Below are 16,854 nucleotides of genomic sequence, written 5' to 3'. Positions count from 1 at the left end.
CAGGGCCTCCTGCTCATCTATATCCCCCTCCAGCAACTAGAACAACCACAAGATGCTCAAAAACCACATCCTAGCCAAGAGTCTGGCAACGGCTTCCCATTCCCCCTTCTTCCAATCCAGTCCAGTTTTCTCCCCTGTGGATAACTTCCAATCCAGTCCAGTTTTCTCCCCTGCGGATAACTCTTCTCGGTGTTCCCATCTGTGTCTCAGATTGCCCTCCTTCTGGGGACAATTCTCAGATGACCAAGATCTTCCTTGGTGTTCAACATGGCTACCCATCTTGGAGTCTTCTAAGCTAGGGTTTTCAATGGGTTGCAACCTCTCTTGGGGGGTGGGGGTGAGGGTGGAATGGCCTTTTCTTCTTTCTTTCTTTCTTTCTTTCTTTCTTTCTTTCTTTCTTTCTTTCTTTCTTTCTTTCTTTCTTTCTTTTTTTTTGAGACAGGGCTTCTCTGTGTAGCCCTGGTTCTCCTGGAACTCACTCTATAGACCAGGCTGGCCTCGAACTCAGAGATCCACCTGCCTCTGCCTCCCGAGTGCTGGGATTAAAGGTGTGTGCTACCACACCTTGCCGGCCGAACAACCCTTTCACAGGGGTCACCTAAGACCATCAGAAAACACAGATATTTACATCACAATTCATAACAGTAGCAATGAAGACCGTTTTGTGGTTTTGGGGGGGTCACCACAACATGAGGAACTGTGTTAAAAGGGACGCGGCATTAGGAAGGGTAAAAAGCACTGTACCATCCACAAAGGCCAGGAGACTAAACAATCCACAAGAGATGGGGCACAGTGCATGGAGACCCTTGACTTGGTGAGGGGCAAGAGTTGGGAAGACTCACCTGTATGTCACTTGCTTCTGTAACATGGCGTCACTAGACTAAATTTGAGCATGGAACACTCAAAATCTTAGAGGAGGACCAGCCGTGACCACGGACCCTGGCCTCTAAACACCATGTAGATAGAGGTTAAAGGATAGACAGACGGGGCTAGAGAGATGGTTCAGTCAGGAATTCTCCCAAAGCCATTCCTGAGGCAGGGGGACTCCTCTAGGCAGACCGGAGGACTGGGGACAGTGAGCACCCAGCTCTTCTTGAAGGCACAACGGAACTGTCCATGCCTGTCTTTAGGGGATGTAAAGGTGACAATAGCCGTAAAGAAGGGAGGTGAGGCCAGCTCTGTCTCGGGGGGCTGGAAGCCACCGACCCCACTGAGACGCTGTCAAAGCAGAGTGGGGAAAATCCGAGTGGGAGAGGCATCAGCATCCCGTCGGCTAAAAATAACTACACTTACTAGTTTACGTGAGATACCACGGGACTGGAGATTCACTGTCTGAAACAAAAACACCTGATGTGTCTACGCTGGTGGTGAGCTCTGCTTTGAAGAAGTGCAGGAGGGGCTGTGTGCACATGAGCCAGGCCCCATCTTCCCTCTGGGCTTTTTAGCAGATGCATGTCTGCCAGTTTTGAAGTCAGTGCTCTTCATCCTCCTGGTCTTACCAGAGGGGAGCAGCAGCATGGTGACATAGCCATGGTGTGCCACTCAGAGAGAGGGTAGGAAGAGGGTATGCTGCTGAGGCACCGAGCTGAGCCTCACCTATTCACTGGTAGGAGCCTTCGACCTTCTGAGCTGGGCTGACCCTCCCGCGCTCAGGTCCTCTCAGCTGAGCCTCTCTGCCTTCAGGTTCTCTTATTCTGCACGTACTAACAAACCCCGGGAGGGCTCAGATGGGCAGCGCTTGAGAGTGTATAGGAACTCTCGGGCCAGCCTGTTTGCTTTAGCCAAGGAGGTGGGCCTTCCCTCAGTAACCTGTCCCCCCTTGTCACTCTGTAATCCATCAAGTCCCCACAAGGGGAAGGGCAGCCGCTCCACCAGGAAACCTGGAGGAATGGCTTACACGGTCCATCTAAGGCAGGACAGCAGGACAGCAGGACACAGGGACAGCTGTGTGAACACCAGGGATGCAGCTCTCCTCAGTGGATACTCACGATGAGGTGGGCTTTCTACACTGCAGTTGCTCCTGAATCAATCAAGGGTAACCCCAGTAAACTGGCCACCAAGCTCGACTTGAATGGTGTCATTTCTTGTCCTGTCATTGGTGTCCTAGCTGAGGTAAGGTGTTGGTTCACATCTCACTAGGAAAATCTCACAGTGCGTGGGAGGACACACACACACACACACACACACACATATACACAGGCACACGCACACACAAGCACACGCGCACACACACACAATTCTCTAATCTGTTTGAGAGTAGGTTGTAGACATGATACCCTTCACCCATCTGTGGTGCACTTTACTGTGCATTTCCCAAAAAACAAGGATGTTCTCTTACCACGGTAGCAGTAATTATCAAAATTGATACCAAATAGTTCAATTCACAACCCATATTCAAATGCCATCAAATTGAGCTGTTTTTTTGCTACCCAGGAGACAATCTGGGATTGGATTTCATTATCAAGTCTCTTATCCCATTTTAATCTTGGACAGTTGCTTAACCTTTCTCTGTTTTCTCCGATTCTCTGCAGCTTAATTTATTTTAGTGTGGTGTGTGTGTGTGGGGGGGGTGCTGTGTGTGGGGAGTGTCTGTGTGTGTGAGGGGGAGTGTCTGTGTGTGTGAGGGGATGTCTGTGTGTGTGAGGGGGTGTCTGTGTGTGGTGCTGTGGGGGGAGTGTCTGTGTGTGTGGGAGGTTTGTGTGTGTCTGTGTGGTGCTGGGGGGGGAGTGTCTGTGTGTGGGAGTGTCTGTGTGTGCAAGGGGATGTCTATGTGTGTGAGGGGGTGTCTGTGTGTGGTGCTGTGGGGAGGAGTATCTGTGTGTATGTGTGTGAGGGGGTACTATGGGGGGAGTGTCTATGTATGTGATGTATGTGTGGGGGAGTGTCTGTGTGTGTGAGGGAATGTCTGTGTGTGAGGGGAGTGTCTGTGTGTGTGATGTATGTGTGTGGAGGTGTCTGTGGGGGGGTTGTGTGTGTCTGTGTGGTGCTATGTAGGGGGAGTGTCTGTGTGTGTGATGTATGTCTGTGTGTATGTGTGGTGCTGTGGGGAGGGGAGTATCTGTGTGTGGTGTATGTATGTATGTGTGTGGGATGAGTGTGTGTGTAATACATGGGGGGTATCTGTGTGTCTCAGTGTATCTCTGTGTGTGTGCAAGTGTGCATGCCTGAGTACACTTGTGTGGAGGCCACAGGAGGATGTCAGGTGACCAGCTGTCACTGTCACCTGCTCCCTTCAGATAGGGTTTCCCTTTGAAGTTCACGTCACAGCTGGGATGGCAGCTCTGGAGGTCCCCGGGAGCAAGGCTACCTCCAAACCACGAACAGGCTAAAGATCTGTAAACAAGCCTAGCCAGGACTAGCACAGAGCCACAAAAACTGTGGGGCTACCAAGTTGTCATTTCAAGTCACTCTGCTTTGGAGTGGCACATCATGTCACAAAAGCTAAAGAGGGCCTGTTCCCTTGAGATCACTAGAGGACAAGGTTCTGGTTCCATTGTCTTTCCCTCAGGGGCCCGACACTGCCAAGGTTGGGGATCCAAAGGATCATTTGAATTTACTTACATGGCTGTTAAGGGAGAGAGGGAGAAGGGGAGTGAGATTGATTGATTGATTGATGATTGATTGATTTTGCTCTCTCTAGATTTGCAAACACAAGACCACATGTCTTGGTTATGTGATTGGGCCGACAGAGAGACAGATGGCTATGATGGTCTTCCATAATACCCAGCAAATGCTGCTGTGGGATGGTCTGTATGTCAAATTGCTCTGATTGGTCAATAAATAAAACACTGATTGGCCAGTGGCTAGGCAGGAAGTATAGGCGGGATTAACAGAAAGGAGAAAAGAAAGAACAGGAAGGCAGAGTCAATGCCAGCCGCCACCAGGACAAGCAGCATGTGAAGATGCCAGTAGGCCACGAGCCACGTGGCAAGGTATAGATTTATGGAAATGGATTAATTTAAGCTATAAGAACAGTTAGCAAGAAGCCTGCCATGGCCATACAATTTGTAAGCAATATAAGTCTCTGTGTTTACTTGGTTGGGTCTGAGCGGCTGTGGGACTGGCGGGTGACAAAGATTTGTCCTGACTGTGGGCAAGGCAGGAAAACTCTAGCTACAAAATGCAGACCTTTTCCTAGGCAGAGAGCTCATACTGAAAGATGGGCTTGTCATGGATGACTGTGTGTGAATGTTTTGCATGCATGTATGTATATGCACCATATGTGTTCCCGGTATCTTCAAAAGTCAGAAAAGGGTGTCTAGTTCCCTGGGACTGGTGTTACAGACAGTCATGAGCCTCCATATGGGTGCTGGGAATTAAACTTAAGTCCTCTGCAAGAGCAATAAGTGCTCTTAACCTCTGAGCCAATTCTCTAGCTCAGAAAAAGGATTATTTTTAAGTATGCCCCTGACTAGGAAGAGAGACTGAAGTGTAAGCTGTGAGTATCAGGATCTGTAGTGGACAAGGACAAAGCTCTGTTCTTTTTTGGTTTGTTTGTTTGTTTTGAGACAGGGTTTCTCTGTGTGGCCCTGGATGTCCTGGAACTCACTCTATAGTCCAGGCTGGTCTTGAACTCAGAGGTCCACCTGCCTCTGCCTCCCCAGTGCTGGGATTAAAGGCATGAGCCATCACCATCCAGCCCAGGGCTCTGTTCTTATTCCCTAGAGACCTGGATCTTTCCAGGCACAAGCTCCTGGTGGGCACCTCTTTCTGAGATGGTGGGCCTTGTACCAATGCAAACAAAAACCCAGAAGTCAATATTTTCTGACACACCCCTTGACCAATGATTGACAGCTATACTGGTATATCTACCCCAGCCCCCTCTCCCCAGTCAGGAAAACCATGGTTATGTACTGTGAGGATTAATCTTCTTATCAACTTAGCTGGATTTAGAACCACATAGGAGACAGTTCCAGGTGTGCCTGTGAAGGTGACTGACTGAGGAAGCAAGACATATCCTCAGAGTATCCTCAGTGTCGTCCCATAACCTCTGGGAAGAGAAGAGTCTGAGGGACAGCAGCATTTGTCCCTCTCTGCTTCCCAGATGTGAACACACTGCCCACAGTGGTCTGAAGCTCCTGCAGCAAGATGAACTCCACCCTCAAACTGTGAACCAAAGTAAAGGCCTACTTCCTTACATCGTCTGTTGTCACAGCAACAAGACAGTAACCATACATGCACACTGCCTCCAGAAGTTCTCCATACATACACACTGCCTCCAGAGGTTCTCAATACATGCACATCCTCCCCAGAGGTTCTTGATACATGCACACCATCTCCAGAGGGTCTCGATACATAAACATTGCCCCCAGAGGTACTTGATACATGACCACCTCTCCAGAGGGTCTCGATACATGCACACCATCTCCAGAAGTTCTTGATACATGCACACCATCTCCAGAGGTTCTCGATACATGCACACCATCTCCAGAGGTTCTCGATACATGCACACCATCTCCAGAGGTTCTCGATACATGCACACCATCTCCAGAGGTTCTCGATACATGCACACCATCTCCAGAGGTTCTCGATACATGCACACCATCTCCAGAGGTTCTCGATACATGCACACCATCTCCAGAGGTTCTCGATACATGCACACCATCTCCAGAGGTTCTCGATACATGCACACCATCTCCAGAGGTTCTCGATACATGCACACCATCTCCAGAGGTTCTCGATACATGCACACCATCTCCAGAGGTTCTCGATACATGCACACCATCTCCAGAGGTTCTCGATACATGCACACCATCTCCAGAGGTTCTCGATACATGCACACCATCTCCAGAGGGTCTCGATACATGCACACCATCTCCAGAGGTTCTTGATACATGCACACCATCTCCAGAGGTTCTCCATACATGCACACCATCTCCAGAGGTTCTCGATACATGCACACCATCTCCAGAGGTTCCCAATACATGCACACCATCTCCAGAGGTTCTCAATACATGCACACTGCCTCCAGAGGTTCTCAATACATGCACACCCTCCCCAGAGGTTCTTGATACATGCACACCATCTCCAGAGGGTCTCGATACATATACATTGCCCCCAGAGGTACTTGATACATGCCCACCTCTCCAGAGGTTCTCAATACATACACACCATCTCCAGAGGTTCTCGATACATGCCCACCTCTCCAGAGGTTCTCAATACATACACACCATCTCCAGAGGTTCTTGATACATGCACACCATCTCCAGAGGTTCTCGATACATACACACCATCTCCAGAGGTTCTCAATACATACACACCATCTCCAGAGGTACTTGATACATGCCCACCTCTCCAGAGGTTCTCAATACATACACACCATCTCCAGAGGTTCTCGATACATGCACACCATCTCCAGAGGTTCTTGATACATGCACACCATCTCCAGAGGTTCTCGATACATGCACACCATCTCCAGAGGTTCTTGATACATGCACACCATCTCCAGAGGTTCTCAATACATACACACCATCTCCAGAGGTTCCCAATACATACACACCATCTCCAGAGGTTCCCAATACATACACACCATCTCCAGAGGGTCTCGATACATAAACATTGCCCCCAGAGGTTCTCGATACATGCCCACCTCTCCAGAGGTTCTCGATACATGCACACCATCTCCAGAGGTTCTCCAGAGGTTCTCGAAACATACACACCATGCCAGGGGTTCTCTGAGACAATGCCTCCCACCACACTTCTCTGAACTTTCTTAGTATTGTATCATTGCTGGGCCACATTCACTTTGCTATCCAGGCTCTCACAGCCTTATCTGCTTTCCTAGTTAGACTCCTTCTAAATAGCTTTCACTTTTTTTATACTTTTTTTTTTTTTTTTAAATTTGTGTGCACGCGCACGTGTGCACTCACGCACATGTGATTGCTAGTGCCCATAAAGTCCAGAAGGGGGTATTGGAGTCCCTGGAGTTAGAGTTACAGACAGTTGTAAGCCACCCAACATAAGTGCTGGGAACCGGCAGTAAGTGATCTTAGCATCCGAACCATCCCTCTATCCACCCTGGGAAGACTCAATAAAGCATGTTCAGTGTGTCACCTCAGTGTGTTCGTCTAGACAGCAGCTGCCCCTCACGCCCTCCAGGACTCTTACAAAGACTGACCTTCATCCTTAATACAAAGGGCATTGTACTTGGCCCCAGGAACCGGGTGGCTGTCGATTCTCACATCAACGGCTCTGGCGATTTGCTGTTCATCGCTGCCTTTGCTGCACACAGTTGTCCTGAAACAGACAAAGGCGGACCCTGGGTGAGGAGAACGTCTTCGGGCTGAAAAGAATCCTTTTCTGCTATCAGCTCTGAGTCAGCAGAGATTTGGGTGATTCGTGACCTTTGGATGGAAGCATCCACAAGAAACATTCTCCGCAGACAAAGGTCACATTTTGGAAGATAGGTGATGCTGGGGTAACTGGCAGGCATCAGCTCAATGTTCGGAGGCAACACTTTTCTGATCCCTTCTACGATCCTTTTCTTCACTATGAAAAAATTCATCAAATGAATCACGAGTTTATTTTCACATTCTATGTGTTTACTTTGTGTACACGTGTGTATGAGGATCAGAGGATCTTCTACCATGCAGGTCCCAGGTCTGAACTTAGGTCCTCAGGTTTGGCAGTAGGCGCCTTTACCTGCTGAACCGTCTCTCCAGCCCTCATTTGAGTTTTCAAAGGTTTACTATATGGGCTGGAGAGAAGGCTCTGAGGTTGGATGCTTGCTCTTGCAGAGGACCTGGGTTTGGTTCCCAGCACCTGGATATGGTGGCTCACAACCTCCCATAACTCCAGTTTCAGGAGATTCTAAAAGACTAAAAAATCCACTAAAAATATGTAAAATTCTTTTATTTGCAAAGAAGAACCTAAATCAAGCAAATCTGTCACTCCAGGCGGGCAATTGCAACCAAAACACTTAAAAATTGGCTGATTACTTGAGAACAGAAGGCATAAAATAACATTCATCTTGCATAATGGCGCATAACTGTAGTGCCAGCTACTTGGGAAGCTGAGGCAGGAGGATTACTTGAAATAAAGAGTTTGAGACCAGCTTGAGCAACACAGTACTCTCCACTACCACCTCTCCTAAAAGACAGATGGCACCCTAGTAGTGAGGCAATGTGGGAACATTTCCCACCGTGCCCTGCTGCTGAAAGTTAAAAGCTTGATTTGTACAAAGTACCCTGGCACCATGGTGACCAGGGCATCTTCCACAGAAGAATATCTGACTTTCCTAGACTGGATGCCACAGGCCAACAGCTTCCTTAGTGAGACATTTCAGAGGCATTCTCTAAGCACTGGCCTTCTGGTTGGGGGTGAGGTTGGGTGGGAGATGTCTCAGGCAAGGGACCTGAGGTAAAGGTTCTGTAAATGGCATGCTTCACTCCCATCTTCCCTGGGCATGTCTTCAAGAGCCAGCTGTAAGCAACCTTCACCACGTGACTCGAGAGGGAACCACTCCGTATTGTCAGGCAGTCCACATCTCAGCAAGGAAAAGGCAGTCCATTCATAAAGCACACCCCATTACAGCTGACAATGTCACACTGAGCTAAGGAACTAGTGTGCTCCCTCGGGACCAGTGTCCACAGACTCATGGTCAGTCGCCGCCATCTTCCCTGGAATGTCCTAGAATACTTGCTCTCTAAGTGGGCAGGGGTGGATTTCTATGTGACATTCTTCAGAGAGAGCTTCTTTTCAGGGGGGCTTTCTTGTAGCGGCTTTTTTCTAGGGTGTTCTGAAAAAGCTTGGGGGTTGTTCTGAAGGTTCAACTTTTTCTGAGGAGGCTTCATCTGAGGGGACTTTTTTCTGAGGGAGCTTCTCCTGGGGGCCTTTATTCTGGAGCCAGGTTGGGTGACTCTTAGTCTTTGGAAGGACACCTCGAGTCGCCTGGCCCACTTCAGCTTCAACAGGTTCCCTTGGAGTAGCAAGGCTTAGCCAAGGCACCTGGTCAAGACCTCTCTTGACCAGGCCCTTACTTCTCTGACCCCATGCTGGAGGCACAGCTGTCGTCTTGGGAAGGGAGAGGTCTTCCAAGGGACACCTGCTCTTGGGGTTTCCCGTCCACTGAGGCACCTCACTAGGTGGTGGTTCTTTTTATTCAGGAAGCCTCCCCCCTCCCCCGAGAACCATTGCTCCTTGACAAGGGCTGCAAGCTTGGCGTCTCCTTCTAAAGCCTTTGAAGGGAGATGCCCTAAAGCCCAGATTCTGCAGTGCAGAAGACATGAGGACTGCCTGGGAGGAGAGACGGGAGGAGAGGCCTCTGGGTGGGAGGAGGGGGCACACTCCTTTTGCTGGGTCACCTTGTCCAGCATGTCTCAGAGGTCTGTAGAAATCCATGGTGAAGAATGGGATCCTGGTGCCTGTGCCCATGAGCCTGGCGGGGAAACTGAGGTAGGACTTAAAGAAGGAAGAGCAACAGAGCTATCAGCCAGACAGAGGGAAATGGAGCCAAATGGTACCAACAGAAGGCAAACTACCATTAGAAGGGGGTGGTCCAGTGTTCTTAGGAAAGCCACTCAGATCCTCCAGGCCTTAGACCGATGTGTAAGATGGAGGTACTGGGACCGGGGATGTAGCTCAGTGATATGATGTGTGCCTGGCATGTGTGGGGTTGGGGAGGGGCCACTGAGTCTCCATAATCTGCCTGGGAAGGGAACACCTGAGAAGACAGTGGGTAATGCCCTCGCTAGTACCCAGGCATCTGTAGAGAGACACAAAACCAATGTCCCTCAGCTGGAGGGCAGTCTCTATGCACAGACCCTCTGTGTGGGTGCTGGAAGAGCAATAGTCTCCGGCATGAAACTTCTCAACCACCAAACCACCTCCCCAGCCCCCTCTTTCTTTTTCCTTTTAGAATTCTAATTGCATGTAGTTTCATCACCTTTACCATTTTCTCTACATTTTTTATCCTTTCTTTTTTATTTGTTTGGCATATCTCCCTCTGAAATAGCGTCCAGCTTACTAATTCTCCCTTTGGCTCTTTTCAATCAGCTGTTAGATCCAGTATTAGATTCTTAATTTTAGTTACTATCATTTTTCACTTCCAAAGTATTTCTATTTGGCTATTTTTATAGTTTCTCATGCTGGTAAAAATTCTCCTTGTCTTTTATATCTTTGAAATTTTTAAGGATTGTCATCTTTTTTAAAATTATTTTTTATTTTATGTGCATGGGTGTTTTGCCTGCATGTGTGTCTGTGCACCATGAGTGTGCCTGGTACCTGAGGAGGTCAGAAGAGGGTGTTAGATGTATGTGAGCTGCCATGTGCATGCTGGGAATCAAACCTGGGTCCTAAAGAAAAGTAGCCAGTGCTCCTAATAACTGTGCTGTTTCCCCAGCCTCAGGATTGTTGTCTGAAAGTCAGTATCTTCCAGTGCTGAGACACAGAACTTCCTTTCACTGACGTGTCTCCTGAATTTGACTCATTGTTAATGGTGTGACTGGTTATTTTATATTGTGTGAGAAATACTATGCTAACAAAAATTGTTTGTTGAAATAAGTCAAGGACTAGGGTAGCATTACCTTCCTTAAAAGTCAATTTTTATGGATTCTTCCAGATGTCTGGAGGCCTGAAATTCTATTACCATCTTTGAAACCTAAAGAGTAGGTGTAAACACTGTTGGGACATTTTCTCCAGCTAATCACAAGACTTACGTCTCTAAAGCAGCCCATGGATTAGGCCCTCAGCACACAGTGGGGATGACTGTCTACTCTGTAGGACCTAGAGCCTGAGCTGGGAGGGCTCAGGAGATAAAAAGTCAACAGCTGGGGGCTGGAAGCCCTGGGGGCATCTCCATTCACATTCCTGGCCGTTGACATTGGCTATTTATTGGCTAGGACACCGGTCAGGCCTTCCTGCACGAGTCCCTAGCCTCTGTCAGAGCATAGCCGTCTCATGCATTTGTTACTTTTGAATGGCTGTGAGCACAGCACCTGAGAGAGAGCACTCAAGGGAGGAGCACCTCATTCTGCCTCATGATTTCAGAGGTTTCAGTCCACACAGCTGGAGAGGGAACCACCCAGGCTGTGGGGCTAGAGGCTATCACATGACTGAAGACCAGGATACAGAAAGTGACAGAAATCAGGCTGCGTAAGTAAGTAATCTTCAGAGGCCAGCTCCCAGCGACCTACTTGACCAGCCTGACCTCACATCAGAAGTGTCCCACAGGACCCTCCCTACAAATAGCGCCACCAGTCTGGGGACAAGCATTCAAAACAAGAGCCTGTGGGGGATGTTTTAGATTCAAACTACAAGGAGATACAAAAGTAAATGACTCCAGAAACCAGAACATGGCGGAGGGTCAGGGAGGAAGACCACTCAGAAGGTAAAGGCACCACAGAAGCCTGACGACCTGAGTTCTATCCAGGAACCGGTGTAAAGAGCTGGGTATGGTGGCATGCGTCTGTAATCCCAGCATTCCTATGGCAAGACAGGAACAGAGGCAGGAGAACCCGCTGCAATCTGGACGGCGGCTTTACGTAAGGCAAAAGAAACAAGAGGGACCCTGCTTTGACAAAGTGGAAAGTGAGAACTGACTTCAAAAAGTTGTCCCCTGGGCTGGAGAGATGGCTCAGAGGTTAAGAGCACTGGCTGTTCTTCCAGAGGGTCTAAGTTCAATTCCCAGCAACCACATGGTGGCTCACAACCATCAATAATGAGATCTGGTGCCCTCTTCTGGTGTACAGGCATATTGTATACATAATAAAAAAATCTTTAAAAAAAAAAAAAAGTTGTCCCCTGACTTACACACACACACACACACCAAAATAAATAAAAAATAAATAAACTGAACATGCTAGAAGCCACACTCCGTTTCACATTGCCTGCTTGCTATCCCTGCAGGGCAATCGTTGAGCCCCATATAGACCTAGGCAGTGCAGCTGAGGCGGTTGGAAAAGAATGCGTCCCCGGCTGTCCTGACTTACCCAAGGGTGCCGTCAGCCAGCCAGCCTGTTGTGCACACTGCGAAGGCACAGTCTTGGACCACCCTCCTCAGCTCTCCAGCAGACACCAGGTGGGCACCCCTGCTCCTGCAGGAGAGCCGAGCTGCCTCCAGGTCCAGGCCCTGAGAGCCGTTCTGGGACTCCAGCAGGAAGAGTTTCCCTGTGCAGGAAAAATACAATATGTGGATGTGAGGTTCAAGGCACTGTGAGTTCACCACGCTCGCTGTCTGTCCAAGTGGGTTTCAAACCCGTGCACTCAGACCATCCTCCAGCCTCATCCTCCCTTCTATCTGGACACCATGTCTCTCTTGTTGTAGTCTACTATAAACAAGCAAACAAACAAAAATTTAATTGTGGTGGGGAGATAGACTGGTTGGTTAAATGTTTGCCTTGGGGGCTTAAGGACACTGAGTTTGATCTGCAGAAACCGCATAAAAATAAAGCCAGGGGTGGCATTGACTTGGGACTCCAGTGCTGAGGAAGTGGAAACCAGGAGATTATGGGGCTCACTGGCCAGCCAGTCTGGCCTGCTGGAGGAGTTTCAGGCCAATGAGAAACCCTGTCTGCAGATAACAAGGTGGGTGGCATTTGAAGACAACAGCTGAGGTTGCCCTCTGGCTTTCACATGCACACACACACACACACACACACATACACACACACAAAGGTATGTACATTCTTCCCCTCATACACAACCAGATGATCTGGCATGGATTTGTACTAGCCAAGTGTGGTGACACATGTCTTTAATCCTAGTACTGGGAACGGAGGCACAGGCAGGAGGATCTCTGAGTTCTACTGGCCAACCTGGTCTACAGTGAGACCTCTGTGTGTGTGTGTGTGTGTGTGTGTGTGTGTGTGTGTGTGTGTGTGTTGCTTTGTTTTGTTTAATCCTTCTTCCAAAAACGATGTGACAAGGCTCAGTGTCCTGGGTTCCTTGCATGAGTATCTTGGTGCCCAGCGCTCTGAGGCAGTCCTCACTATCCTGAGAGTTGTGAGTCACCATGTGGGTGCTGGGAATCAAACCCTGGTCCCTGGAAGGGCAACAAGCACTCTTGGCTCCTGAGCCATCTCTCCAACCCCAATGCCTAGCAATTTTTACTTGTTTCTCAGATTATCCTGCATTAAGTAAAAAGTTTCTTATACTGAGGTAGGTAGCTCATCCTTTGAATCCCAGCACTTGGGAGGCAGAGGCAGGAGGACCACTGTGAGTTGGAGGCCAGCCTGGTCTATATAATGAGACCCTAAGCAAACAACAACAGACGACACCCTCCTGACGTAACTCTCAGAGCGACTCCTATTCTTTAATCTCATCAGTGACTGAGTGGCCATCTCGTTCATCCGGTTTTGGCTCACTCTCTCCTCCTGTGTTTTAAGCTCCCCAGTAGAAGAACCCATTTCTCTTCATCATACCGTCTTTGTCAGCCAGGACATTGCCTGGCATGCAGTGGTGACTCAGTATGGACTGAATTAATGAGTCTTTCTCCACAATCATTACCCAAACAGTTCATTTGCTTTTAGTTAATATGAAGAATTTTTTTCCACTTCAAAAATAAAAAAGTAAAGTTTGGGAAGATAACTCAGTTGGCAAAGTGCTTATAGCTCTGACCCAAGGACCCAGTTCCATCCCTAGCTCTCACATGGGCAGGCAAGATGGCTCAGGGGGGATGGGAGCTTGCCACGTGCATTTGACAACCCGAGTTTGGTCCCAGAACCCATGTAAAGGGAGAGAGAGAGAAATGACTCCAAAACGGTGCCATCGACCTCCACATGTGACTGTGGTGTGTGCCCCGCCCCCCAACTCTGAGTGCAACTACATGTGTCTGTAATCCCAGCACTGGACTGGGATGGTGGGGACATGAGGATTCCCAGGACTTGATGACAAGCCTGCCCCAGGTTCCTTGAGAGACCCTGTCTCAAAAAAACAAACAAGCAAACCAAGATTGGAGGCTGGAAGTGCTCAACAGTTAAGGGCACACTCCGCTTTTGCAGAGGACCAGAGTTAGTTTCCAGCACCCACACAGGGTGACTCAAACTGTTTGGAATCCCACTGTAGAGGGAATCCCACATCACTGACCTCAGAAGACACCTATACTCTCTCTCTCTCTCTCTCTCTCTCTCTCTCTCTCTCTCTCTCTCTCTCTCTCTCTCACACACACACACACACACACACACACACACACACAGATTAGAAAGGGATTGAGGGAGACACTTGGCACTGACTGCTGGACTCCACAAGCATGTATGCCTGCACCCCCCCCACACACACACATGAAAAACAAAGTAAAAATACAGAAAAACGGTAGTCACTCTACTTTGTGTATGTGATACATGTTAAATTAATCAAATATAAATGAAATGGTTTTGGTTTCAATTTAAGTTTTAGAGACTGTTTTTGTTCAAATATCTATAGTAACGAGTCTCAGTTAAACAGTCATTTCTTCCTCCCCACGCAGACTCAGATAATAGGCATGAGATGTGCAGTAAGCACAGACCCAGGGAGCGATCCGTTCAGAACAGAGCTGACAATTCTTCCATGGCTCCGCTATACAAGGGAGGGCTTGGCAAGCGGCATGTTCTTAAAATGAAGTGCGCCCCTAGTTCTGCATAGGCCAAGTACAGAGGGGAGAAGGAAGGTGGTGGAGGTGAAACAGGAAGCATTTCCAGCAATAAAAAGCACACACACAAGGAGTCCTCAGTTTCTCTTTGCTGGATGGCAATCCCACCTTGTATTTTCTATGCCCCACCCCAAGCCAGATGGGCACAAAACTTTGATCCTTGTCCATGAGGCGTTCTGCTTAAGCGTTCATAATGGGGTGAAACGCTATAAAACATCATGGAAAGAGATTTTGTTTGAAGAAATTAAAATTGGAACAAAAGTAGACATTGTTCAAAAGTTAGTACTAACCCCAACCCATTCTACTTTCATTCTTTAAAATCAGTTTAATTTTCATAACTCAACAGCAGGCCAGAAATACTAAAGCATTACCAGGGGATGGACTGCAAAGAGGTATGATGTTTCATGTGGCTATGATGGAATGTTCTAGAATTAGATGCACAAACAGTGTTTGTACAACAAAATGTTTATATACGTATATTTTAAAACCTCAGTTATACATTTTTAAACGGTAACTTTTATGAAGCATATCTAGATTTTTTTTTTTTTTAATTTGGGTCTGACGATATAGTTCAGTGGCCGGATGCTTCTATAGCACTGCCAAATAAATTAATTAGAAATTAATCAGCGGGACCACAAACAGCCTTTAGAGTTAACAGTGCTCTCTCTTAATGCTGAAGGCGGCTAAGAGGCTGACTGAGAGCACAAGTCCTTGTTAATACAGCACACACATGCAAACTCGGAGAGCACACCTGTGGTGTCATGTTGCCCCCTCACCATTTCCTCAAGCACCAGGATTTTCTTTCCCTGATCTTTAGCTTCGCTCCTTATGCCTTACCAGATTTAAATAACTATATTTCAATGTATGCAAAGCTTCCTAAATCGGCCAACGGCTTTTCTCCCCCATCGGTCAAGGTCGTTCCAAGGGTGGACTTTCTAGAAACCTTCTGAGGCTGAGGACAGCGGGCTCCCTTCAGAATCTCCAGCTCCACGTTCTGAGGGGTTTTGTTTCAACAGCTAAACACAGCTGAATTAGCTTTCAAACGGAAATTGTATTGACACGGGGCCCTAATCCTGCTAGTTTAAGGCAAGTATTAGAAGCCAAATTCAAGGGCCAGTAAGACGGCTCAGTGGGTAAAGGTGCTTGCTGCTAAACCTGACGACCTGAGTTCCACCCCAAAGGACCCACGTAGTGCGTGGGGAACGAGTGAGTCCAGGTTGTCTTCTGACTTCCACACACTCACTTTGGCAAGCAGCGTGTAATCATACATGCACACACACACACACACACACACATACATGAACACGCTAATTTAAAAAAAAATTAAAGCTGAATTCAGACTTAACAAAGCAAATAAACACATACACAAAATAAATACTAAACGTTTGGATTTTTTAAAGCTGAATTTGGGTTCAAAAAAACAAAGTGGCTCAACTTGTCATCTGGCAGCTGCTACCTGGTTTTCCATCTCCTGTCCCAAGGCATCCATCCCCACCTGGCAACTGGGCTCCCACCTTGCTTTTTTGTTTTTAAATCATGTGTCCCATGTTCCCCAACACCTCTGACTGAGCACCTCAGCTCGGGCTGTTCCCCTTCCCCGGACGCCTTTCTTCCCCTTCCTTCCCGGTTTGCCTGGGACATGGATCCCCACTCATCTTTCAAATCTCCCTGGACAACGCGAATGTTTTCTAACCACAGCCTCCGGGAAGGGCACCCACTTAACAGACGTTGAGAAACCGAGGGAGGATGGAAAAAAAATCAGCCCCAGCAGGGGAAGTTCGAGGGCAGCCTAGACGTGACTTCATTCTAGAGCTCTCTCTCCGGGAAGCGGGCGGAGGGAGCACGGGGAAGGGTGGGGGCCCGGTGATGCTGGGACTCCGGGTGGTCAGTTCCAGGCTGCACCCCCGGCCCAGCTGGTCTCCCGGCTGTCCCGGGGCCCCTGCGGCTGCGGACACTCACCCTCGGTGCTCACGGGGGGCGGCTGCAGACCCAGCAGGAGCAGCGCGGCGCAGAGCGCAGGCAGGCTGCCGGGTGCCGGCCATCGCGGCCCCGCGCTCATGGTGGTGGCGTCCACGGGCTGTGCGCGGCCGGAGAGTCTCGGGTTCCCGGGGATGCTGGAGCCGCGGCCGGGGATGCTGCGGGAGTCGCAGCCGGAGCGCTGGGACCCGCAAACACCCGGGGGTCTCGGTGGCGCCACCCAGGCGGCTGCAATCCGGCTCCGCCTTTGCGCTGGGCACCTGGGAGCCGCGGTGCCAAAAGGGGCTGCGCCAGGGGCGCGGCCGGGGCGGAGG

At 48.9% G+C, this 16,854-nt stretch overlaps 1 protein-coding gene across 1 annotated transcript in view; it reads right to left on the bottom strand.

Annotated features, from left to right (window-relative positions):
- The window catches only part of Susd5 (sushi domain containing 5), a 43,220-nt gene extending 26,598 nt beyond the window's left edge, over positions 1–16,622 (bottom strand). Inside the window, exons 1-3 of the mRNA XM_059267161.1 lie at positions 16,523–16,622; positions 11,928–12,105; positions 7,118–7,236 (exon numbers count right to left, since the gene is read on the bottom strand). Coding sequence (XP_059123144.1) covers positions 7,118–7,236; positions 11,928–12,105; positions 16,523–16,622 — 397 coding nt within the window. The remainder of the gene's footprint in view (positions 1–7,117; positions 7,237–11,927; positions 12,106–16,522) is intronic.
- Positions 16,623–16,854: the final 232 nt, after the last annotated feature.

The sequence above is a fragment of the Peromyscus eremicus genome, chromosome 7 (assembly GCF_949786415.1).
Source record: "Peromyscus eremicus chromosome 7, PerEre_H2_v1, whole genome shotgun sequence".
In the NCBI taxonomy this organism is placed as follows: domain Eukaryota; kingdom Metazoa; phylum Chordata; class Mammalia; order Rodentia; family Cricetidae; genus Peromyscus; species Peromyscus eremicus.
Note: the sequence above shows the minus strand (reverse complement) of the source record. Positions and strands in the feature narration are given on the sequence as shown.